Here is a 25,660-nt window from a genome sequence, read left to right as displayed (position 1 = left end):
AAGATTGCATACTTTTAAATATAAAACGGATAACAAAAAAAAAAATAATAAACTTTTGGAATTTTTTATTAGCCCAATGGAATTCAGATAAATCAATTCGTTTCACATTGTTGATTCCAGGAAATATAGTTTAATAATCGAATTTAAGTACTATCACATTTTTGATCCTCAAAAAAAATAAAAAATAAAAAATAAAAATTTCCAATAATCTCATCATATCTCACTTTAAAATAAAATAATTACCACGCTATCTCCTAAGAAACCGACAAACAAAATTATTCTTCCCTACAAGTTCGAACGAACGGACGTTTCATGGTCGAGTCGAAGCGATCCTTAGTTTTTAGGGCACGCGAGCGACCAAGCGCACGCGGCAGTCGGTCGGTTCTCGTATCGATCACGCGACAGCTTCAGTGTAAACGCATTTCTCCCCTTTCTGCGCGAGAGGCGACATCTAATGTCATAATGAATCGATAGACATTGTTAACCGTTACGAGAACTCGATTATCGCGGAGGGTATCGTGAAGGCAGCCGCCATGTCGTTCGCGACGTTCACCTCTTCGTTATCATCGCTATCGTTTGTCATTTACTAGGGGGAGGAGAGGAGGAGAAATATATGAAAAATTTGCAACTCTAGAGAATCGACGCGCGGGCGTCAAGCGATTATTCTTCGTTGCGTGAAGTTTGCACGTTTTCGTTCTCGTACTGCTTTTAACGCACCGGAAATAAAAACTGCACATGAGGGCGCTTCTCGTTCTCTTTTTATCTTCATCAGAGAGAGAGAGAGAGAGAGAGAGAGAGAGAGAGAGAGAGAGAGAGAGAGAGAGAAATCCAGCGAGGAAAAAATACGCGCGTAGCCGCGAGCGTACCTCGAAATTCTAAATAAACCAGGGACACCCGGAGACGTAACGAGCGGTAACAACTGTCGCGCGCCGTCGTGAATAACGACATCGATATAATCGGGGATTTTCGAACGGACACTGCGTGTGTAACGACCAACGTGACTACGAGCCGTAACAAAAATTTCAAGCATTACGCAATAAATATAGAGAAGACATCATTGCAAACAACGAATTCTATCCAATGTATCGCGTAATTTCTTCTCCTTCTTTCCTTTTGTCATTTAATTCTTTTTCATTACTTTTTTTTCTTTTTCTATAAACAAACAAAAATTTCTGCATAATAATATAAATATATATGTTTTATCGCAATTTATTCGATAATAATCAAAAGATTTTTAACAGATACTATTCCTCGAGCGAGGTACAGTCGGGTCGCCATAGTCGACAATACGTCTCATTAGCATAATGGCGAGAACGAGCGCTGATCGAGTATACGGTATACACAGAACCAACTCGATGGTACTACGGTCATTGTCATTTAAACGATTTTAAGATGAAACATCTGAAATGCTTCGGTGTTTTCTCAAAATAACTCATCACAATCCGCAAACTGCGTATAATAACAAGGATTATTTAATTAAATCGGTTCTCTCTTGGTGGATTTGTATAAACTGTAAAAGTTTTTAGTATCGGCAGGAATAAAGTAGATACTTGTTTAAAAACGATTATTTCTCCTGTTAAATAACCTGCTATTTCGTTCAGGGTTTTATCGATCTGGAATTCTGGATTACAGATTACAATCTAGTAATAGTACGTACTAAAACTGCCTATGGTCACTCGTTGTTGGAACGATCCTACGCAGGCAAGTTCTCGGGATTAGTAACGGTAAACGAAAAACTTTTGAATCCTCTCTCCCCATAACCGTATAACTATATTGTTACTTTTTCTTTCCCTCTAATAATTAAAAGTTTTTTACGCTTCTATTTTTTACGCAAAAAGAATTTGTCTGTATACGAAACGATTATTCCATAATCGTAAATTCATGCTATAAAATGATCGATCGATAAAGATTTGTACGTGACAAGATGTCATGTGACACACATTCCATCAAGTTAACTCGACAAATAATAATTAGAATAACGAGGTAACGAATATACCCACGATTAAATATTAAACGCATCATTACTGAAACCTACATCCACCACACATATGGAATGCGAATGCTGTGAACGATGTAAACGGTTTCCTAATTTGGATTCTCTGTGCCGTACAAATACAGAAAGCAACTTCAACCGAGTTTGCGTATACCATATATACGGATACACATTTTCCATGAGAGAACGTTTATAATTTTAACAATGTATTACAAATACAACTTATATCAATTGCTTTACTTGAGCAAAAATAAAAATAACATGATTGCCAAGGACAGTAGTTTTAGGCGACATTTTCGGTTTGGAAAAAGAACAAATACTATATGGAAATAGAATATCTATACCTTATTGTCGCTCACCGGAAGTAGCCTCCTCTGTCGCCAGCCGTTTGCCGCTTTTCTTTTCTTTTTCCCCTTCTCCTTCTTTCCTTTTTTTTCTTCTCCTTCTTCCGTTGTTTTTCCAGCAACACTTTTTTCATCCACGTATCAAGCAACGAGGCTTACATTCAATCACTAGAAAATCGGACGCATCCTTTCCAATGTATTCCTCTCTGATCTTATTTATTTCTATCCCACACGTGCCCTTTATCCTATTCTGTGAGATGTATGTGTAGATACACGCATGACGCACGGTTGCTCGCGTTCGTCTATTATTTTTCTCTTTCTATTTTTTTCCTCTTTCTCCAACACGTTTCTTCTAAATCAGGACAATAAGCTCTTTCTTTTTCTCTGGTTCGATACACACAACGACTATGAATTTCTCTTTCGAATTTCTTTTTTCGCGTCACTTTATCTCTCGGTTACTTTGTGATTTGCTCTTCTCTATATCCAATATGTCCAGTTTCTACTTTTCGTTTCTTCTTGATTTCACAAGTTTGCACAGAAATTGAATTTCCAACGGATCGTAGGCGGAGAGGAAGGCCACGAAGAAGGAAGAGGAACGTCGGCTGTGCGCACAGCTGCGATCACGGAACGTCGTGATCCGGAGGAGGCGACATTTCTACGCGGTACGGGAGCGACACGCGATTTCGTGCAAGCCTCGAGTCGAGTGAAAGGGAGAAGAGGGGAAAGACGGGAGAGAAAAAGAAAGAAAGCAAGCGAACCCGACGTTGTCTATAAGCCGGCGAACGGTGAGTTTTCCTTTCCTTCGGAGCCACTACGAGGCGCCCTTCTCTCTTTCTCGCCGTCTTCTTACCCGAGAGCTCCAACAGCCTCTAAACAATGAATACAATACGCCGTGATGGCTGACGTGCGGACAAAACGCGCACGCCGAACAATGTCCCGCGAAAAAACGCGCAAGGGTTCTCTTCGCCACGACGCTGCGAAGAACAAAAAAAAAAAAAAAAAAAAAAAAAGAAAAAAAAGAAAGAAAAATATGAACGAAAAGAGAGACTAGTCGTTACTAGAGACCGAGAAAAATAACGAAGAAACGAAAGAAAGAAAAGATGTAAGACGATACGGGTCATGTTTTTTAATGATACAAATATTCGCAAATACACAAATTCACAGCACTACCAATCCAGTAAATACCTCGGCCATTGCTCGCGAAACGAACTCTTGGGATTCGTATGTTGTTTCTAGTTTTGCGATTTTACGATTATGTACACTTGACTTCGCGCCAGAATACGACACACGAGGAGGAAGGCTTCGTAAAACGATCGTGACATTCTGTGGATCCAGTTTTGTAGAAGAAATATGGCGTTCGCAAACACGATACACAACAGCACAGAAATGGCGGAAAAATGCACGTTTTCGTAAGTCACACACTATGACCGCGGCGTTGTGGATCTAATGATCTGTGCTATGAATATCGACCGATGATAATATTTGGTCTTCTCTGTTTTTGTCTTCGTTGAAAATGGAATATTAAACGCATCACTATAAATTACCAACCTAGATATATGTATGATACTTAAATACGCGCCAGGAATAAAATGAATAGTCAGGCGTGCCAACTTGAAAGTCATTATCAAGTGACGTAGGTTTAGTTATCATTACCAAACCATTAGCAAGTAATATAAATCCCGTAATTAATCACTCCATACAAAGAAATATTGAACACATATTATAAATGATGTAATTAACAATCCTAAATATTTTCCGAACGGACTGATGAATCGTTATTCCCCATGTTACCGACAAACAGTTCGGTTAAATAAGCAGATAAATAAGCGAGAGAGCTACCGCTTCTATGTCGCTATAGTTTCATGCTATATACCCTTCGTTTCTAACGTGGAACGATTAAGTAACGAGGCGAGCTTGTACGAGTCTCTCGTTCTCCCCGTGCACGAGAATAAATTCACCCTGCACGCCCCGGCGTGAGGATCGATACGCACGATTATTTCGGGAACTCGCCCCGTTCTCGCCGAGTATGAGTTACCGTGTGCGACAAAGAGAGTGTGACAGAGAGAGAGAGAGAGAGAGAGAGAGAGAGAGAGAGAGAGAGAGACAAACAGACAAAGACAGGGAAAGAACGAGCAGCATGGAGAAAAGAACAGAGAGAGGGTGAGCCGGCAGATAGAAAGAAAGGGAGACACGTGGAGAAAAAGAGAGGTAAAGAGTCAGGACGAAACCGTGGCGTGGTAAGAGACAGAGAGACGAACAGAGAGGGACCCTTTTTGCCCCTGGAACGAAGGCTGCAAAAGAGGCTCGGGGAAAGGTCGAATGGGCACGTAACGTTTCGAACAACGCGCGAACGTTGAACGTTTTTCAACGGGGCGACGGAGACGACGTCGACAACGATAACGGAGACGAGGACGATCGATTTTCGTCGAAAACGATGGACACAGTTGCAAACGACACGAGCACAGTCTTCCCGAGTTCGTAAACGAGTTCATTCGACAACCAGCAAATCCCACGATGCCGAGTGGCGCGTTGCGTGACCGAACACGAACGAACGAAGCCCGGTAATAAGCGGCTGAGAATCGTTCGAGGCGTATACGAGTCCTTTCCACTATAACAAAATACGCTCGACGTAACCTCGATCAATTTATGGGGCGTCGTAGGTAGATAGAAAATTATGCTTGCTACCTGCGCGTCTCGAGTTCCAACAGCAATATAAGATACCATATCTCCCTGCTTTTGTCTTTTTGTTTCCTTCCATTTTTTTCTCATCGATAGAATTCCAATGATTGAATATAGATGCTAAAAATATTCGAAATAAAGGTTCTACTTTTGTTATGCTTTGTAACAAAAGGGAATGCTTTGAACCTTGTAAGAGGGAATTGATTTTACAAGATTGAATTTGCATTTAGATATAATTCGAGGAAATTTCGATCAAACTCATATTCGTTAATACATAATTTGTAAATTGAATTTGAATATCATAAAACGCGCAATTAAACTCAGATGGTCGCAATATTAAACAATTTTTTAAAATATAGTAAAAATTAATTATAATTAATTACAAGAAAGAAAAAATAATAATAGGGAAAATTATTTTGAGATTTTAGTTTTTTATAATTTTTTTTATACATATTTAGATTCATATCGCACAATAGATAAAATCAGAAAATTATATTTCGAATATTTGAAATTATTTTATCACATCTATCTATTCTATTTATCAAACAATTCAAATTGATTAATAAATCAAATTAAAAAAAACATCATGTAAAAATGATTGATTTCATAATGAAAATGATTTATTTCATAAATTCATTTAATTACTATAATAAGCCTGTAGCCTATTCATCGCATTACGAGTAAGTTATGAACACCTATTCATTCAACTAGTATTTGCCAGTTGACTTAAAGGATTCATAGATTCTTTATTCATGTATGCTAATTGCGCTCCACGGATTACGCCGGTTAGTCACGAGATTCATCAGCTGGAAGGGTGAACGCGTCGTTTAATTTGCTGAATCCTGCATTACGTCGTATTTGTACCAATTGTCCGTTTGTAACAATTATCGTTCTTGGACAGGTTGAAACCATCGAGGTGAAGCAACGTTTCGTCTCGCATGACACTATAGCTCGGCAACGTCTTCCGCGATAAGTCACGTTTCGATTTCATAAGACGATCGATCCTTCTATGAAAGATACGCCCTCTTTGTCTCTTTCACGCTCTTTATCTCACACCGATGACGTTTATCATTCGGACGTGAAATACTAAAATTTTATGATCGAAACTTTATGATGTTCATTTAATCCTTTGATTAAGTAAATCGATTTTTTTATAAAATTAATAATCAAATTGCATATCTTTTTTTTTTATCAAATAAATATTTATAGAATCATTAAGTATAATTTGAAAAAAAAAATTGTCAAGAATCAAATGATAAATTCTTTTTTCCTAACATTGTATACGAAATTTCAGAACAAACTAAAGACAAATTGAACAAAATAAGTAGAACGTGCCAATCAGACGTGACATTGTGAAAGGACAGTCTAGAACATTTCAACTACAATCTGAAGATACTTTCGAATTTGTGACTACGAAATCTGTCCATTCTTGCCAACATTCGAAATTCATTAAGTAAATATACACAACTAATCAGAATTTCTTTCGTTCTTGAATCGAGTTAAAAATATATCGATGTGTTTTTGTGGAAGAAAACTGTTCTTCTTTTTATTTCAAAGATCATATTCAGAAGAATATATGTGAAAATTATTACGTTCGAAAAGATACGAATCGGTGAAATGAAACGCGGAAATAAAACATCACGCGCTACGTGAACGTGTTGCGGGAACCTCAATAGAATATAACTGTTTCTCGAATGATTTATTTGTCACTGAGTATATAAGTTGCATCAAAAACTCGAAATTACGCTTCTGAATTTTACTAGAAAATCAGTAGTTTGTACAATCGAATAAAAGACGTTCTTTCGTTATGTTATCGTTTGATCGATCCCCACTACCATTCCTTGCACAATTACATATCTATCATCGATAAAGATACATTTAATGTACAATTTCTTTGATATTCGATTACATCAAATTTTATTTGAAACTTGGATAATTTTACGAGCATTTTAAAATTTTTATTCATTAATTCTTTGTTTATTATTATGAAACAACAATAAATTAATGATAAAACATTTAATTATGCTAATTTTTGTGCAATATGTGATCGAAATTTAAAAACATGCTGCAGCTAACATTGACGTCGATGTTGGGACGCGAAACGTATCCAATGCAAGCGCGCACTGAATGATAGATTAGAAGCAAGAATATCAGTTACTCTTTTAAAGCGATTCTGAAGTCATCAAATTAAACGGTCGAAAAGACTTCTGCCAAGCACGAAGTCGGTGCGCATCCTCGGTCTCCACCACTTTAGCCGCACTCAACGTAAGAAGTGTTCTCACGAAGAACTCGCAAAAGAGCGCGCATCTCGTTCTTCGGCGTCGATTTAGGTCGTTAACGGTAAAACGGCGTTTGCGCTCCGCGAAACTAAAGAAGACCCGTTAAGACGGCTCTCGATTTTGCTGACGTGCCTCGCGCGATTGCCGTGTAATTGCACCTGCACGAAAATTGCGTCACCATGCTTCTTTAAGCATTGTTCCATTTTCATGATTCTAAATATCCCGAAAACGATTTTCATGTAACCTTTCATATATGGATATATATATATATATATATATATATATATATATATGGATTTTTTTTCTTTTAATTTATTTCAATTATATAGTAATAATGTTTCAAAAAAATATTACGATGCATGAAATAAAATTATTACGAATTTCGAACGTATCGAAAGATGACACGTTTGTCACGCAATACGCGCGTCGTCATATTAATTTTTCTTGATCGCTTAAAATGTTCGTATTAATCGTCGTTCAAATGAACAATAGAATTTGAAACGAGACGGATGCGTTAAAGTATATATACAGGAAGCATCAGATTGTATAAAGAAAACGAAAGAAAATGTACCATTACGATCGACATCTTTCGAAATGTATTATTCTGTCTTACCTAAATGAATTTGCTCCTCATGTGTCGTATATTGCATCTAATCTTTTATCTTGCTTGCACTTTTTCTATCGTATATGGAATAAATGAACACACATATAAACGTCGCATAAAGAATCAACACCAGCGACTGTATTACTTCGGTCGTGTCTCACCTATCGATTTACGATCTATCGATTTCTTTAGTCACCGAAGCACAACTGTGTCACAACCTCAAATTTCAAGGATTCAACGAACTGATTACTCTTGCACTTTATAAAAAATCGGACAAATAACGCGCGAAACTGTTACACTATGCGAATATTCCGTTAAATCGATTTTTTTTTCAACTTTGACGATATGCAGCATACTTCTTACCTAACGTATCAAATATTTGGTTCGCGTGTCACGTCGTTGCCTACCGAGCTTGGCTGCACCTTCAATTTCGACGAAATATCATTCCACGTCTCTCAATCGCTGAGACAGCGAGACCTTCGATGAGCCGCACTTTGTGAGAGGGACGCGCAGGTATAACACGATGATGTTTGCAATTGGACCTCGAAGCTTATGATGAGACTCTCACTCGTTCGAGCCCCAAGCACGACACGTCGCGGTGGCGTCCCAAGGAACAAAAAGCCGAGTAACGACGATCACACAAAGGACAATCGATGCTTTTCTCTTTCTGGATTTTCACTGATATCCGTCGCACTGATTTCACACGCTACGAATATATATCACGCTCAAAACACCCGTATTTATAACCGACAAATTACGCGTTCGATTCGATGCGTGTGTTTTGTTTTATAACGCGGTATACAAAGGTCGTCCGTTTTTTCACGTTGTCCGCCCAAACAAGAATCGTACTCGCGTCTATCTACGTCCGTACGTCGCGGGCGCCGATGGCGGAATGAACCGGTGGCGCCGCAAGCGCCGACACAGGCGCCCTCGTGAACTAACCCGCCTCTTCTACGGACACAAGCATAACCTCTTACCAATACGATAGACCTACACTCATCGATGCCAGAAATACGCCGCACGAATACATGGAAAATGAGTAGGATCGTACGACAGCTACACTCCGCCGAATCTATAATGGATATTCGCACCGACGGACCACCTGGCCCGCCTCCCCTCGCTACAACATCTAACGGGTGTCCATCGATTTATAGCGATACGAACAATGAACAACCAATACATATCGTGTAATACGCCTTGCGTTTTTTCTCGCACAGTATATAATTTGAACAGAGAATTACGGTGCTTTTGTTTTCGATCGTATTCACATTCTTGAACGATAATTTATTTTACGATGATATTTTTCTCTTGTTGAAATTAGTTGAATCGAAGTGTTATTGTACAATTAATTAAATTTAAGTTATGATCAAAAAAAATATTCTTTATGTGATGATTGATATATAAAAAATTCGAATGAACATCGTAAAATACTAATATTAAAATAATGATTTTTTTGTAGGAAATACGAAGAAACGTATAATAACACTTATTAAATTAAGATAGATAAAAATATTGACTCGATGATTTAAGAAAAGTGCTGTATACCTTTTAGTTATTTTCCTTTGGGCAACGACACATAAACGGATTATTGCTATAAGCACGGATAACTGCGATAACGTTGATACAGTTACCTCGTTACCCCTTCTGTCGTAATCGTAATAAAACCTCCACTGTTCTCGAACTCTGCTCTCTGTAACTACGTTAATTGGCCTCTGAACAGTCTGTACGGTCTGCACGACCCAACGAACTAACGGGTGTCTATTTTTTAACCGGTTCGATTCCTCAACGAACACCAGACTCGCATTCACAAGTACTTCATCTTGTTTTGAGCATCGATGTATTCCATCTACCTCCATCTTAAACATCAATGTATAATCATTAAATCGCTACTATCCTCACAGATTTACCACGTCACGTATGATTATGCATTTCCACGTCAGCTATCATAATATGCAATTAGTTGGATCGTGTAATAATACGTTTCCTTATTTACATCTCGCTGAAGTTGATGCAGTATAGCAAACGGAGGAAAAGAGCTAACGCGCATGCAACTATGTATATCTCTTCCTTCCGATGTAATCGTGGAAATAGAGGAAACTCATTACAACTGCTCACACTCTCGTCGTTGTTCTCATCTCTGTTGCGCCTACTCGAGGGCATTGGTGGACGCTCATTTCTTATCCGAAGAAAGAGAAGTGATTGTCTTAGTTCCATTCAGATTACAACGGGCATTGCCAATATCCGTTAAGATAATTCTCTGATGTATATACGTGTATACGATCGAGAAATTTCCCTATGATTTTAATGTAAGTAATCGAGAATTCATTCGCGTCATATTAATACTATTCGTAATTCTATGTATTATTTTGGTTATAAAATATGTTAATTAATATATGGTGAGAAATTTTATTTTGCTGTTAAAAATAATCGATTATTATTATCATTTGCTAATCATTCTCTCATAATTGCAATATATGCAATTATACAATTTTGATATGCATATTAAATGAAATTCGTCAAATCAAAATGATATTCACAAAAATCCCATCGTCTATCTTTCTTGCCATGGTGGTGCTCGCATTTCGTTCGTTGTGTTCAATTTCGTCCGTTATGTCGGATCAAAAATATTGGAGGACAGTCGTTTCCCATCTAAAGAAAGAGAGGAATCGTTGGTGTTCGGTCGCGTACCTCGCGAACCACGACGCGTAAAGAAAGAAGAAAAGGAAAAGGGGGAGAGAGAGAGAAAGCAAAAGGCACAGCGAGAGCGAAAGGGAGAAGAAAAGTTCCTCGATGCCGCTTACTAGACGATGGAAGGGATACTTGGCTTGGGAGGGAGGAGGTAGAGAGCAGTGGACAGCGGAAGGAGGCGACGAAGAGGGGGAAGAAAGAAGAGAGAAAGGGAAAAAAGGCACGTTGTCCAAGTAGATGCGATACGCGCCGGAGATCGTACGCAATGCCTGTGGCTATCTAGCTTAACTCGTGAAAGCCTAACGAATGTTCTCTTCTTACTGTGTATGTGAATTTCTGTCGCGCGCACCAAATCCTCAACCAAACACCTGCGCGAAATAATGTTTCGTAATATAATAAAATCTCGAATTCTGCACGAATTTCGCGATCAATCTGATACATAATTTTTGATAGTTTTCAACCAGGTAAGATCAAAATGCATACAGAGAAAACAGAATCACACGTAATTTACGCACACGTGAAAATGTATATCGTATAAATATGTACATTCGTTGAATATTTTTTTTTGGATATGTACATATATATATTACATACGTTTATGCATGTTTACGAGTAAAACTTCTCTGGTTCACGAGACCCGTAAATATGAGATTTATTATCAAGCGGAAAGTAAATACTTTCAAGAATAACTAGGCATTAAGATTTGATAACTTTCAAGTCGATCTATTCGAAAACATGTAAATATATATGTTTATATATTCAGATGTTGATATTGTTACTTGACACATGTAACACGTAATAAAAATTGTGTTAAAAATTAATGAAGATTGATCCCGTTGAGAGAGGAAAGAGAGAGAGAGAGCGATGTGAATATATTTATTGTAACCTTGACACAGTTTCGGAATCCAAAGCCTCTTCCTAGTTTCTAGGGAATCTCATACTTCAAAGTTCACCTTCGAAACAAGACAGTTTTATCGCTAATGCGCTTTGCACCTTGAAACATATGTTCTTCGAAATACTCCTGCATCGCAGGAGTTATATATCGATGCTGGGTAACATTGTAATACGATACACGATGATATTTCATCTACTTTGCGGGGAGTGTGTAATGTGTACACATATATGAAAACCGGTAGAATACACGGAACGACTAAAGTATAGAAAGACAGATGGAATCTGTGTTGATCACGTCGATCTGTTGGAATCGTGTTAAATTGTCAAACTATTCAAAATTATATTTTTAGATATCTATTTATAAAATAATCAATTTTTAATGTTAAATCGTGCAAAAACTACATATATATGTTTACCTATATGATCGAAAATAAAACAGATCAAAATAAGATCTATGAAAAGCATAGAAATTGCTATTATATAAAAAAAGGAGAAAAAAGCAATATTCGACTACAACGATGATGACGATAGTAGCTAGCTTGCAATTTACAACGACGAAAAACGATTTCGAGGCGTGGAGCCACGTTGCCGTAGCTGCGTATGGATCGAGCTTTAGTGGACGGTCTCGCGGATCTCTTTGTGCAACACAAGGGCCGCAGGGCCATCTTCTTTCTCTTCTTTGGACGGCCTCTGATATGTACCTACTCCCCTCTTTCTTTACTGCTTTCACATCTTCCTTCTTCTTCTTTAGCAGCAGAGCGGCGGCAGCAGCAGCAGTAACATCTCCTCTGACGCCGCTCCTCTGTCCTCGCGACGAGTCATCTCGTTTAGGTCGTGCAAGCCTGCAGGGGGAATGAGGAGGACTCGATGGCGCGCGGAGACGCCGGGCACTCAAGGAGTGGGGGAAGGGGATCGCTAGCTGTGGCGCAGGGAAGAGGGGCAGGAAGGGCCGATGAGCCAAGGAACGAGGAGAGGAACCGAGAAGAGAGGCGACAGGGTCGAGGGAGAGTAGCTACGGGACAGAAGGATATATGACTGTGTATTATGTACTCGGAACCCGTGTTACATACGCCTCCGTTTCTCCATGTATACGTAAGCAAGCAGGTGTGCGTTTTCTTCTGTGTGTTCATACATGTGTTGGTCGGGCGCGCACGTATACCATCGTATCCTGATGCGGTGTATAAAAGTGTGTGCGAGCAAAGGCTCACTTCTCACGCGAGTCTCTTAACCATCTCGCATCGAAGATGTGGCGAACATGGAATCACGCGACTCACGTAAAAAATGATCCTACGATCCTGGCGCAGAAGATGGAAAGACGGAGTGAGAGGATGGTGTTGCGCGGCAAGAGATGGGATAATGGCACGCCGAATGGATGACGCGTACAAGAATGGAGATTCGAGCAGTGTTCGTGGGTGGAGTAGAGCGGAGAATAGTACCAGACAAATTGCAACTGATAATTATCACCATTGCTGGACAGAGGTATCGGGGTAGATTATGACGCTTATGACAAAATAAAATGACCAATTTTTAACAAGTACAGAGTTGAGATTGGTGGAAATAGCTTGAAAGTATTTGATTCGATTGAATGACCGAGATTGATAGATTTCTGAACTAAAAAGCTATTGAACGTTTTAGTAGATGTGGTTAATGATATAGATATTGCAATATGACAGATATATCATTAATACGTGAATAATTAAGACTTTAATTAATAAAATTATATGATTTTTCTATAAATGAGATATCTTGAAAAATTATGAATATACGAATATATAATATATATATATATATATTTTTAAAAATACATATATTTTATTTCAATGAAAGATATTTTCAAAATATTCACAATCGATTATAAGTTAATGCTATATATGTACAATATTGTTTATTTTATAAAATTCTTTTAATAGCAATCGATGTTTAATTCAATTTGGATTAATGAATTACAATTTTGCGTGATTTTTAATAAATTATAATTTAAATATTAATAAAAAAATAAATAATTAACATTATAAGACATACAGCGAACTCTAGTGACCAGAATCATTAACATGTTTCATTCCATCAGAATCCGACAGTATCGACTAAAGGTAACATAAAACTTTATCATATTTTGACAAATACATGTGGAAAAATAATTATGATCATTATTATCATTTGTTGTATATATTAATCATACTTCAATATAATAATATAATTATTATTATTAATATAATTTATATAGATAATTTTAATACTTTAACAATACTTTACAAATTTATATTTTATTAATATTAGTATTTTTAATATTAATATTTATAAAATTTATTAACTATCATTAATTAATTTTTTACATATAAAATATATGAAATTTATAAATATATTATATAAATATAGTTTTATATAATAATACTATTGTTATAGATTTGGATAAAGATTTAATGATTGTTTTTCTTTTCCAAATGATATCCATGCTAGTATTGGGAAGTTTGCAATCATCCAGAAGGTTATTGTTACTATTTTATTATATATCATTCGTACTACAAAGCCAATATATGGTTTATCTAGAAATAATTTTATTAAAAGTAGAATTTTAGTTGCATAGTTTTTAAATTTTTAAAAAGTAAATTCAAAACAATCTTACTTACCGTACATATATAATATAAATTGACGATATTTCAAATTTAGATACGAGTACCATGAGAGAGGTTTCTTATCTAGAAAAAAAATTAATCAGTTAATTACTTTTGAATAAAAATAAAATAACGAAATACATTTTCATCCAAACTAACATTTTATCCCTGTCAAATCATATGTGAAATACAATAAAGTGTCATGATTGATCGATAAATCCATGTGCCAAATTCCTTTCGTTACATTCGTTACATATTCCGTAAATTTCGAATGCGGGTCGTTCAAGTGTTTTGCTATTATTTCACTTTGTATTCTTTTACATAATTCTCTTGTTTCCGCTACCGTTTTTCTACAAATATTCATTCTAAAAGCAAAATAAAACGATATATTTATCATATTAAACATACATACATAAAATTTCTAATATTTTGTTAATATATTTACCTGTCCGATATGCCCAATAAATATCCTATAACTTCCCAATAATGTTTAAAACCTAACATATATTTTTCAGTATTTGCCAGTCCCAATTTTTCTGGTACCAAAAAAACATATCCAATGAAACCGAATTGCGTAATTGCCATGTCCTTTTGATATATTCCATTAAGACCTTTCTGAATTCTTTTTTTACTAGCACTAGCATGCCTCCATCGGATGGCATTTATTACCTTGAACCACCTTGAATATTAATAAATAATTATAAATATATTAATAAATAATATTATATAATAAATAACTAATAAATTCCATAGAATATATGTTTTATCTAACATAAATTAATATTTATTTAACTCACAACAAATCTGAGCTTAGTATTTCCGTTTTTTGAAGTGCGTGTATATGCAACATTGTTTGGGCATATCGTTTGTAAGATAAAGATACCGTAATATTATTTTTCGTATTTACGAGAATCTGAAATGAGAATTTTGATTAAATTAAATTTAATCATTATATCTTTTTTTTAATTTTATATAAAGATTATAAAGATATAATCGAATATAAAGATTTTGATAAATTCTATTAGTTTGTTTGCTTATTGACGAACATTCGAAAGTTCTTATATCATCTAATTGAAATGATAAAACTTTCACAATATACGAAAAATATATTAAAACTATATATAAATATAATTTTTAGAATTTTTAAAACTTCTTGAAAAACTTTCTCTATTAGATTTGTAAAATTTCTGATATATAATAAAAGAATATGATTTATAAATAATCATTCTTGTTATTTCTTTGAGACGTTTGAGAAGATACCAATCGATATTCAAAATATATTACCTCCAATATATCTGGGACTGCCAATATTGCTATTAAACCTGATAGATTTGCACCGACTATTGCTAGTAAATAATCCATACAGAATTGTTGACCTCTAAAATTGAAATTTTTATTCATTAATTTTATACTCAATTATATTATTTATATCATTTTTTTTTAAACTCACTTTTTGAATAAATCTTCATCGTACCACTCAGGTAGATTGTCTGGTGTCATTTTCACAAAATTAGGATCAATTTCTTCTTTACAATTTAAAAGCAGTTGAAAATGTTCGTCTACCGTTGCTGGTTGAACTGATAATAATTGTTAAATTGTTATATATATATATATATATATAAATAAATCTTTTTTTTGAATTTTAATAATAAATACATCAATATACATGAAATATATATTTATAAAATGTTATGAAATACGTGTGAAATATATCGGTAAAAAGTGAAAATTAATACAAGTTATAAGTTTGTTAGCTTAAAAAGATTTTAAGATAATAAAGAAAAAATAAAAAATTGGAATTATTTAAATTATTTAATTATTTAATAATTTTAAAAAAAAATTTTTTTAAATAAATATTTACCGTCATGAATATGTTTTTTATTCGTCATAATTTCTCGTTCAATGATCACTTTCAAATCGTTTCAAACAGAAATTTTATTATGTTACTTTTGATCAAAGATATATTATAATTTTTTCACATTTAAATTCAAATTAGAAATAAAAAAATTTAGTATGAAAAATTTGTTTTAAATTTCAATAACATAAAAAACGTCTATACTGTGTTGTGGATGAAGACTGACTAAGATTATATTGGCTGCAATATACTGTTAAATCCACTTACTCCTTCCTCGCAGTACCACCACTTACTATAATTTTCATTGCAAATTACCTTTATTTATTCATCTTAGATTTATCTAATCGAAATAATTATACACATGTATATTTATAAATAATTTTAATTTATAATTAATTAATTTATAATAAGATTAAAAATAATGATTATTAATATTATATTATAATTGTAATCAATATAGTTATTAATATAGTTATTAATTAATTAGTTATAATTAATGATTACATTAGTCATATTATAGAGATGAAGATTTATGCTCAAAATATTAATATTAAACTCGGACAAGATAGATAAAAAACAAAAATTCTAAAAATAATTATATTTTGATTAGATAAAAAAATCGATAGAATGATACTATTTGTATTTTTATACTCTCTGTCTTGCTTTATTTATTTTAATTTTTAAAATTATTTCTTAATTCTTTATATTTATATTTATATTTTTATATTTTTATCCTATATTATATTTTTAACGATGAATATGGAACATAGAGAGAATAAGGAAACATTTTTTTTTTTTCTATTCTATACTTTTATTCTGAAAAATCGAATTACGATTTCAAAAAAAAATCAACACTTTGAAAAACTTATTTCTCTTTTTCAAGATTTATAAAATTTAAAAAATTTGAATTTAAAATTTTATTTTAAAAAATTATAAAAAAAAAATTACAAGAAACTATTACAGATATTATATTTATATTTACTAATATACATTCTACTAATATACTATACTATACTAATATACATTCGTAACACTTTATACATGTTTCATAATATGTTTCATTATAAATAGTACAATGTAGATGCTTATATTATTCATGCATAAAATTGAATATCATCAAAGAATTGCGTATTTACGTATATATACATTATATAACTATTTTAATTTGTTAAAAGAATAAATAATGAAATGGTAGTTTTATAAGATTTAATGCTCATTCGAATAAAAAAATTTCGAGTAAGAAAATAAAAAAAAAATATTCATTAACTAAAATTATTTTTTGTTTATTTTTCAACATATTTCCCATTTAGGAGAAATAGCTTATTTATTTAGTAATTATATATATACATATATATATATTTAGCATTTTAAATACGAAAAAAATTGAAAATTACGATGATGTTATAATTATACAGTGTCGATTATAATCAATCAATATTTATCAATCTTCATTATATGCGATTAAAGTATATAGATTTATCTCATAGATTTATCGTAAAAATCAAAATTATGATTTTTAAAAATATAAAAAAATATAACTTATATTTCAATGACATATAATAATCTTTATCTCACACTTACACGTAATATACGTGTATATTACTTTTCAACCGATCGATAATTGAATCACGATAATTAAAAAAATACATAAATAATTATTGGAAAAAATGAAGCGATAACATAGAGAAATATGTATTATATACGCAATGACAAATAATTTTCTTATTTTTTCCACTAAATTGATCAAAGTGAAGTAACCTTGAAATCAATTAACTTATTTAATATATTTTGCTCATCACATATTTATTTTCGTGAATAATGTTTTTATTCATATTGTTCTATCTCGAAGAACGCGAAGGACGGATATTTTCTCAATGATTTGTTTCCAATTAATATTAAATAATTCCAAACAAAATATCAACGTAGCTATAAAAAATCCGACGAGTAAGAGTGAAAATCCGGCGCCAAGCGGCGTCAATCCAAGAACTTGCACGCTTCCATCGTATCTGTCACGTTCAATGAAAACTTGGCGAAAATTATAATTACCTCGTCTCCGTATGACATCGCGTAAATGCCAAATAACAATACCGGTCTCCTTCAACCATAGAATCATCTACATATCGAAAAATACAAATTTATATTTTTACGTATACGCATACGCGTGAAAATTTAAACGCACGTTTAAAAAAAGCTGTAGAAAAAATTGCAATAAAAAATTATCGTTACTTCATTTATAGGCTTCAGTAGCCGTGGTTGAATTGCGAAAGCAGCGTAAAAGTGTGCCAACGATTCTCTCATCAATCTATAATTCTATAATCATTCAATTCGAATTATATTTTTAATCATCAATTATATCATATATCATTATCAACACGTTCATTATTCTTTTTTTTACGATTACCTTGAGATTTTCAGTTGTTATATAATCGGTCGGAACAAAACACGTTTCGATTATTTTGCCCAGAATTGCATAATTACCTTCCATTATGAATCTCTCCAATTGCGTATTATTTTCTATTTGATAGTATCTGTTTTGCAATTGAGCCGAATGTGGATCCTGAATTGAATTAATTTTCTTCTTATAACTTCTAAATTATTTTTTCTTCCCCCTCCTCCTCCTTTTTTTTCATCACGATTATCAACTTACATTAAGATCGAAGTAATCGTTAAACGGTGGCGGTTGACCTGATTTCCCCCATGACAAATTCGCCTCGATGAATTGCTTGAATGTATCGATCCTGGAGATACACTAATACTTAGTATGTGAAAATGGGATTTTGATAAGATTGTTTATCGTTAAACGAGTAACTCATGTTTTCAGGGGAAAAAGGATTGAACGGATGGAATTGTGCGAGGGGTGAAAAATGTGTAAAAAAATAACGAAAAGAGAGATGTGTGAACATTGGTACTAGTAGCGTAAAAACAAACAGTGTATCGAATTGTTATTGTAATTTTAAAAAGATTGAAGTTTGAAGTTGAGAATTCCCAAGTTGTAATATATCTTCTTTGTTTATGATATATATTATATAATAAATTTTTATCGGATTTTTCTGTTTAAAATTATCGATATTTTTAAATTTATAGATCAAGGATAAAATTCATTAAGAAATTTTATTAATTGGACGAGATGCTAGACGAGAAGTTTGAATATTAAAACGGATGATATAATCTTCTTTTTTTTTATGTATTTATGTTAAATAGTTTTTTTAATATTTGTTATATAATTAAAAACAGAAAAAAAAATATTATCCTTTCCCAATCGAGAATGTATATAAACTTTTATTTATTTAAAATTGTTTACTTACCGTATACAGTTATTTAATTCTACATATATAATGATATATAATGATTTTTTTATTTTATTTTTTGCTTCGATCCCATACCTGCTTTCGTATTCCCAAGTTGCAAGTCTAGCAGCGAGGCTACTGCAATATGCAGCAATTATTAACCAACCTACGGTCTGCCAGAGAAGTATCTGTAATCTGTTCGATACAACGGTCTTTGGCACCGAGCTGCTTAACAAATATCCAATTAAATCGATGAAAGTAATTAGAAAATTTCGATATCCTGGAAAGAATCATCGGTTAGAAAATCGGTTGCAAGTAAAAAATTGTTGTTTCTTTTTTCTTTTTCTTTTTTTCTTTTTTTTTTTCGTCGAAGAAACGATAATTCAAAGAGGATTTCTCAAAGTTTTTTTTTCTTTTTTTACGTTTTGGAAATTTAGAGTCGATCCATGAACGAACGTAAGTGTAAAGGCTGTGCAGGAGCAACGCGGACAGAAGCAAGCACCAAATTTTCTTGGAAAACGGTTTTTTCAACGCCCAAAAACTTGTGGTTCGACGTGGACGCGGCACCAAGAAATGGAGATACACATCGTACCAAGGTATCGAAAATGTAACGAATTTATTCTGATCCAATGTCACCCAAATGCTAGCAAACGCGATATCCACCTTGGGATGAAACGGGGATGACGAAGGGTGTAATGCGAATAATCTCTCTTTAATTTATTCTTGGTGAAAAAAATTAGGTTATACCTTTTGATCGATTAACATTTGTATCATACCGCCAATCCAATATGTTTCGTTGAATCGTTTTCCGTATCTAAACCAATGGAACATTATTTTTACAAATAACGATTTTACAAATATTTTATTCGAAGAAATCGAAAATTAAAAATTAAGAATAAGGTAAAAAATTGATTATTCGAATGTTTATATTTACGTGTAATTTCCCTCTGGTTTTCTTATGGTCCACGTAAAATTTAATTTTTCCGCCATTATTAAGAACAATTTCATTTCGATACCGTCCCAGTCCAAATCTGTATTTTTTAAAAAAAAATATTTTTATCGTTATCACCGGAAAATATAGAATCAAATCACTCGATATTTACTCACCGTTGTCCATTGCGTACACTTCAGCTTCGAAACCATTGATCGTTTTTCGAATTGTATGATTCAAGTAAGTCATGGGAGGATTATAAATGCTGCAAACTTGTAATTCTTGTCCGTGAAAATTAATATTCTCGTCGATCTTTATCTCTTCGTATCTTTTCAATTCAGCAAATAAAAATGAATTAATATTAAATATCATATTTCTTAATTATTTATACTATATTTATTAATATTACTTATCAAGTTTGGCAAATACTCGCGGGTTCAAATAATTGTCAGATAATTTCCATATACCCGACATAGAAATAATATTTACACTTGCAATTCCATAAATGGAATTATCAAGAATGTTAGAGTCGTTAGAAATATCATTATTCACAATGATTAGAATTTCCGTGTTCCACACTAACGATGGTATTCTGCGACAAAGCAATAATATCTTTGTTAAAACAAAAAAAAAAAAAAAAAAAGAAAAAAATGAACAAATTCTATATCCACAAAAATACAGCATTATTTCATTTCACTTTCTCATAAATTCCATAATTTCGTCATCACACGATCCTAGCAAAAGGTATCCGTCACATTCTTGCTCGTACTCGTTCGTGTTCCGTTTCAAGAAATAATCGTAAGGATAAACGGTTCTGAATCGATCGAAAAATATATGCGAATCTTCCGTTGAATCTGAATAAAAATTTCTGTATTATAAATTTCAATTTCCGGTAAAAAAAACTTTCGAAAAAATTCCAAAAAAAAAAAAAAAACAGTTTTCGAATTCCTATATATTTCATTAACTAACCGCTTAAAAGAATGTTACAACATTTAGAAAAGGAAAACGATAAGTTGATGATTTCTGTAAAATTGTGATCTGTAATCCATGATTTGACATCGGATGCTAATAATAAATCTTTCTTGAAACTTATCACCGATGAAACAGTCGTTACGAGACTATGAATAAATATATAAATCTTCATAATAAATTTTATTCATTCGTAAATCGAAGATATTTTTTTATCGTTTGATTAATTTTTTACGCACAAAATACTTGATCACGAGTTCACAGCATCGTTCATTTTCGATTTCCTCTAATTCACCATGTTCACTTGCGACAAGTAGACCAGTGTATGAGGCCAGTGAAACCAATTTGATTACCAATATGACTTTTCAAGATGTTAGATCTATAATTTGACTTGAGGAAACGATGTAAATATATGTGTAATGTTTGTAGATTGATAAAACGTTACATGTGCAATTTAAGTGTTCGAATGTATTCAGAAACATACAAATAGAAATATTCAAGGTATAGTTTGATGAGAGATAAATGTATGAAAGGAATATTGTGTAAATAGAATTAAAACCCACACATAGTTGACATACAAAACGCGTAATTATGACCAAGTTTCAAGGCTCTTTTATGGTTTCGTTGATGTTTAATAGACGATGTCTGAAATATTAATCGATACGTCTCGTATACGAAAGGATAATCTAACAAAATGACATTATATACTCGTTATGACAAACGTTCGTTTCTTATCGTTCTTCGAAACTTCTTTTTTATTATCGTTCATTTTATATATGTATATATATTTATATACATTCAATATTTGCTGATTAAATATTCAAAGAAGAAGCAGAAATATTTATATTTCAGAAATCAAATATAAAATATAGACTGTTATAATTATAGAAATTATTATGCGTATAATTATACATATTTTTTAAATTAATTTAATTAATATCGAATTAAACATTATTTAAGTTAAATCAAGTTAAATTTTAGAAGAAGCATATTATCGAAATTATTATTATTCAGCACTTTTGAACATCCTTTCTTTTTCACATCCTTATTTACTTCGTAATAATAAAAAAAAAAAAAAATGAGTTTTATTGGGAATAGACTTCGTATATGATATTATCTCTCTTTATTTCGCAAGATATTTCAACTTCGTGAAATTTTAATGAATTAAAGATGATATCTAAAATTGTAATTATTGTATTATATAACATAATATATTATTATTAAATTATTATATTAAATTAATTAATTATATAATGTTATTATATTGTTATTATACATTATTTGCAATATTATATATTATTTGCAATATATTGATATATTAATAAATTAGAGAAATTATATATAAATTTATTTAGTTGATAAAGCACCAACTTATACGGCTAATCGTTTACATTATTTATGAACCGCTTACTTACGTAAGTAAGTAGATTAATGTTTTTTAAATTTTATATCAAGTCAAACTTTTAGAAAGCATTATACTCTGTTTAGCATTAAACGTACTATCCTTTTCACGAATATATATATACATATATGAAGTAGTTTTTCTAACAATCATCATTCAAACAATGATGATACGCAGTAGTGGTATTAAAGAAGAGAAAGTAAATAAAAAAGAGGAATCAAAATTATATAAGTATAACAATTCTTTGTAATTCTTTGTAATGAATATTTTCAATTTGCCTGTTATTTGTAACATTAATGGTAATTTTTACTATATTTGTTTATATTAAAAAATTATGTTTCATTATTAATTTATTGCATGATTCAGGGAAAAGATGTTTTTCACGAGTTGGTTTTATCGGTTTGGGCAATATGGGTAATCACATGGCAAAAAACATTTTAAAGAAGGTAAATTATTCATAATAATTACCTGTGAAGAATCATTTAAAAAGTCATTATAAAAATAAATTAGATAATGATCTCAATTATGTGAGATCATCAAAGCTTTTTTTCTCATCGTAACAAGCAAGAAGAAAAAATATGAATAATGATAAAGTAATCTAATATAAAATTAAAAAAAATGTGAATAGAGATACATTTTATTGTAATTATAACAATATTGTAATAATACATTTTATTGTATTATGTGAAAAAGTGATTGCATTTTATCTCATATAATCATTTCATGTACAATATAGATTTGTAATTTTTCTCTAAATCTTGATATATCCAAACTACATAAATATATTTATTTTTCAATGAAAACTATTAATCAAGAAATTTTAATATATATATATAATATATATAATATTTATTAATAATATTAATTTTTATATTACAGGGATACAAATTAATTGTCTTTGATGTTAACGAATCAGCGATGTCTAATTTGACAAATATAGGCGCTGACAGAGCTTCTAGTCCTGCTGAGATGGCAAAAGATGTTGAAGTGGTCGTTTCAATGTTGCCATCTAACCAACATGTTCTGGACGTTTACAACCTTAAAAATGGTCTATTGAGGTAAATAAGTAGTTGCCTTAAGCATATTCCATCTTTATCAACCGCATTATCTTCTAATAGAAAATGCTTAAGCCTCTCTCCTCTTTTCTTTCAGTTCAGCAAAAAGGAACAGTCTTCTGATCGATAGTAGTACAATAGATCCGTTTGTGTCTCAAACATTGGCCAAAGAGGCTAAAAAAAAAGGCCTTAACTTTTTAGATAGTCCAGTATCCGGAGGTAATGATATATATATATATATATATATATATATATATTACAAATTATTTATTGTATTTAAAATATACGATTTTCCATGTCAATCTTCTTAAAAATATAATTTCTTTTAAAGGTATAAACGCAGCTAAAGATGGTACGTTAACATTTATGGTTGGAGGTTCCAAAGAAAATTTTGAACTTGCCAAGACTCTTCTCAATTGTATGGGATCCAGGATAATACATTGTGGAGATGTGGGAATGGGACAAGCAGCAAAACTGTGTAATAATATGCTTTTAGGTATTAGCATGATTGGTACTGCTGAAGCTTTCAATCTTGGGCAAAAGTAAGAAATTAAAGACAAAAATAAGGCACATATGATATGTTATAAGTGTAATGATTTCTTAATTTTCAGATTAGGTTTAGATTCCAAAATTTTAACTGATATTATCAATTCGAGTAGCGGGAAATGTTGGTCTTCCGAGTTGTACAATCCTGTTCCAGGTATTCTCAAAAATGTACCTAGCTCTAAAAACTATGAGGTATTTAATTATAATTTATTTTTTTCTTTTTTTTTCTTTTTTTTTTAATATATAATATTCGTTTAATTGATGGATTTAATGGTTTTAATTGTAGGGTGGTTTTGGAGTGACATTAATGGCCAAGGATTTAGGATTAGCACAGTCTGTTGCGACTAAAGTAGAAGCAACTATTCCCTTAGGTTCTTTAGCGCATCAAATTTATAGGGCAATTATTGTTCAAGGATTTGCAAAGAAAGACTTTAGTTACGTTTATCAGTTTCTTAAAGGTTGAAAATAATTTTAAAGTTTATCAGTAAACTCTTATCAGTAAAATAATTTTAAAGTAAAAGATAATAATATAACGATTTGATTATTATTATTACTATTATTATTCATATTATTACTATTAATATACAATTTACTATTATATATTTTAATAAACGAATTTTTTCTATCAATTTTTTATAATCAATTTTATTATTTTTATTATTTTATAATCAATTTTTTATTGATTATTTAATTTAGAATTTCTATAATTATCTTTTATGTAAATATCTTTATATATTGATCTATTTATATATATATATTTTTATTGCTTAAAATACGATATTTTTACTATTTGAATATTATTTTTATAAATTCAGAACAATTTTTTATTTTTATCGAAACATGAACATATGTGATAAAATTAAAATATTATTAAATATTTTTTCTTAACCTTCAAATTTTTAATTATTTTTAATTTTTAAATATGATAATTTGATAGAGTGCGCTACAGAACAGAACAATCATAAAATGTCGGTAACTAATTAAGAAATAAATTAAACTTTTATATTATATTTTTAAAATATATAAAGTATATAAAATATATATATATATAAAATAAAATAATAATAAATTGTTTTAAATTAACGTGGTTCTCATTGCACACTTTAGTTTTCTACTATATCGACTTTATCTTACTGATATTTATTTATGTTGCTTTATAAAGTTATTTTATATTTATTATACAAATACAGGCAATCATTAAAATTAGCTTAGGTATTAACTTAAATCGTTATATTAAATTTTAAACACAAAAATTAAATTATTGATATATATAAATTAAATGTGTAATTATATTGATTAGCGCAGTATATTGAATCTTTTTTTAAAAATTTTCCATGTATACTATATAAATATATTAATTGCAACGTTATCATATAATTGAACGTTGCATATTATATATGTTTTAATATACAGGAAATACTTTAAAAAAGAAAATGTATCATCAAAGAATGATTCTAAATTATCTAGGTATCTTTTACTTGTTCTGTATTACCGACGCATTGCACAAAAAACAACTATGTTC

General features: G+C 31.6%; 5 protein-coding genes across 21 annotated transcripts in view; 1 reads left to right on the top strand and 4 right to left on the bottom strand.

Moving 5' to 3' along the window:
• LOC122715898 (bromodomain adjacent to zinc finger domain protein 2B-like) overlaps positions 1-8,757 on the bottom strand; it is a 142,528-nt gene extending 133,771 nt beyond the window's left edge. For 12 of the 15 annotated variants that reach the window (XM_043938445.1, XM_043938458.1, XM_043938462.1 and 9 more), the window contains exons 1-2: positions 7,909-8,757; positions 2,338-3,206 (exon numbers count right to left, since the gene is read on the bottom strand). The gene's annotated coding sequence lies outside the window, so the exon portion shown is untranslated. Of the gene's footprint in view, positions 1-2,337; positions 3,207-3,522; positions 3,661-7,908 lie in introns of all 15 variants that reach the window. The other 3 variants (XM_043938446.1, XM_043938448.1, XM_043938447.1) reach the window with 3 other exon arrangements.
• A 5,033-nt stretch (positions 8,758-13,790) lies between these two features.
• LOC122715873 lies at positions 13,791-16,166 on the bottom strand. The gene is made up of 8 exons (XM_043938410.1): positions 15,955-16,166; positions 15,544-15,670; positions 15,378-15,471; positions 14,891-15,006; positions 14,539-14,772; positions 14,253-14,458; positions 14,109-14,177; positions 13,791-14,024 (listed from the first exon to the last, which is right to left on the bottom strand). The coding sequence occupies exons 1-8, from the start codon at positions 15,980-15,982 to the stop codon at positions 13,879-13,881; spliced, it is 1,020 nt and encodes a 339-aa protein (XP_043794345.1). The 5' UTR covers positions 15,983-16,166; the 3' UTR covers positions 13,791-13,878.
• A 1,065-nt stretch (positions 16,167-17,231) lies between these two features.
• Positions 17,232-19,102, bottom strand: LOC122715979. Its single transcript, XM_043938629.1, has 4 exons — positions 18,596-19,102; positions 18,350-18,505; positions 18,175-18,258; positions 17,232-18,061 (listed from the first exon to the last, which is right to left on the bottom strand). Exons 2-4 carry the CDS (start codon positions 18,431-18,433, stop codon positions 17,777-17,779), a joined length of 453 nt encoding a protein of 150 aa, XP_043794564.1. The 5' UTR covers positions 18,434-18,505; positions 18,596-19,102; the 3' UTR covers positions 17,232-17,776.
• Positions 19,103-19,340: 238 nt separating this feature from the next.
• On the top strand, positions 19,341-24,714 carry LOC122715977 (3-hydroxyisobutyrate dehydrogenase, mitochondrial). Of its 3 annotated transcripts, none has more exons than XM_043938625.1 (7): positions 19,341-19,550; positions 19,673-19,831; positions 23,417-23,595; positions 23,690-23,811; positions 23,924-24,134; positions 24,204-24,330; positions 24,425-24,714. In XM_043938625.1, the coding sequence occupies exons 1-7, from the start codon at positions 19,488-19,490 to the stop codon at positions 24,599-24,601; spliced, it is 1,038 nt and encodes a 345-aa protein (XP_043794560.1). In that variant the 5' UTR covers positions 19,341-19,487; the 3' UTR covers positions 24,602-24,714. The 3 variants fall into 3 exon arrangements, with proteins under 3 accessions (XP_043794560.1, XP_043794562.1, XP_043794561.1); XM_043938627.1 differs by lacking the exons at positions 19,341-19,550; positions 19,673-19,831 and adding exons at positions 22,694-22,831; positions 22,899-22,983; XM_043938626.1 differs by lacking the exons at positions 19,341-19,550; positions 19,673-19,831 and adding exons at positions 22,694-22,836; positions 22,904-22,983.
• LOC122715978 lies at positions 19,796-21,493 on the bottom strand. The gene is made up of 6 exons (XM_043938628.1): positions 21,136-21,493; positions 20,864-21,020; positions 20,576-20,758; positions 20,343-20,494; positions 20,170-20,266; positions 19,796-20,049 (listed from the first exon to the last, which is right to left on the bottom strand). The coding sequence occupies exons 1-6, from the start codon at positions 21,308-21,310 to the stop codon at positions 19,977-19,979; spliced, it is 837 nt and encodes a 278-aa protein (XP_043794563.1). The 5' UTR covers positions 21,311-21,493; the 3' UTR covers positions 19,796-19,976.
• Positions 24,715-25,660: the final 946 nt, after the last annotated feature.

This window comes from Apis laboriosa, unplaced genomic scaffold, assembly GCF_014066325.1.
Source record: "Apis laboriosa isolate Shangri-la unplaced genomic scaffold, ASM1406632v1 scaffold40_cov151, whole genome shotgun sequence".
Taxonomy (NCBI): domain Eukaryota; kingdom Metazoa; phylum Arthropoda; class Insecta; order Hymenoptera; family Apidae; genus Apis; species Apis laboriosa.
This window is presented reverse-complemented; position numbering and strand designations above follow the sequence as displayed.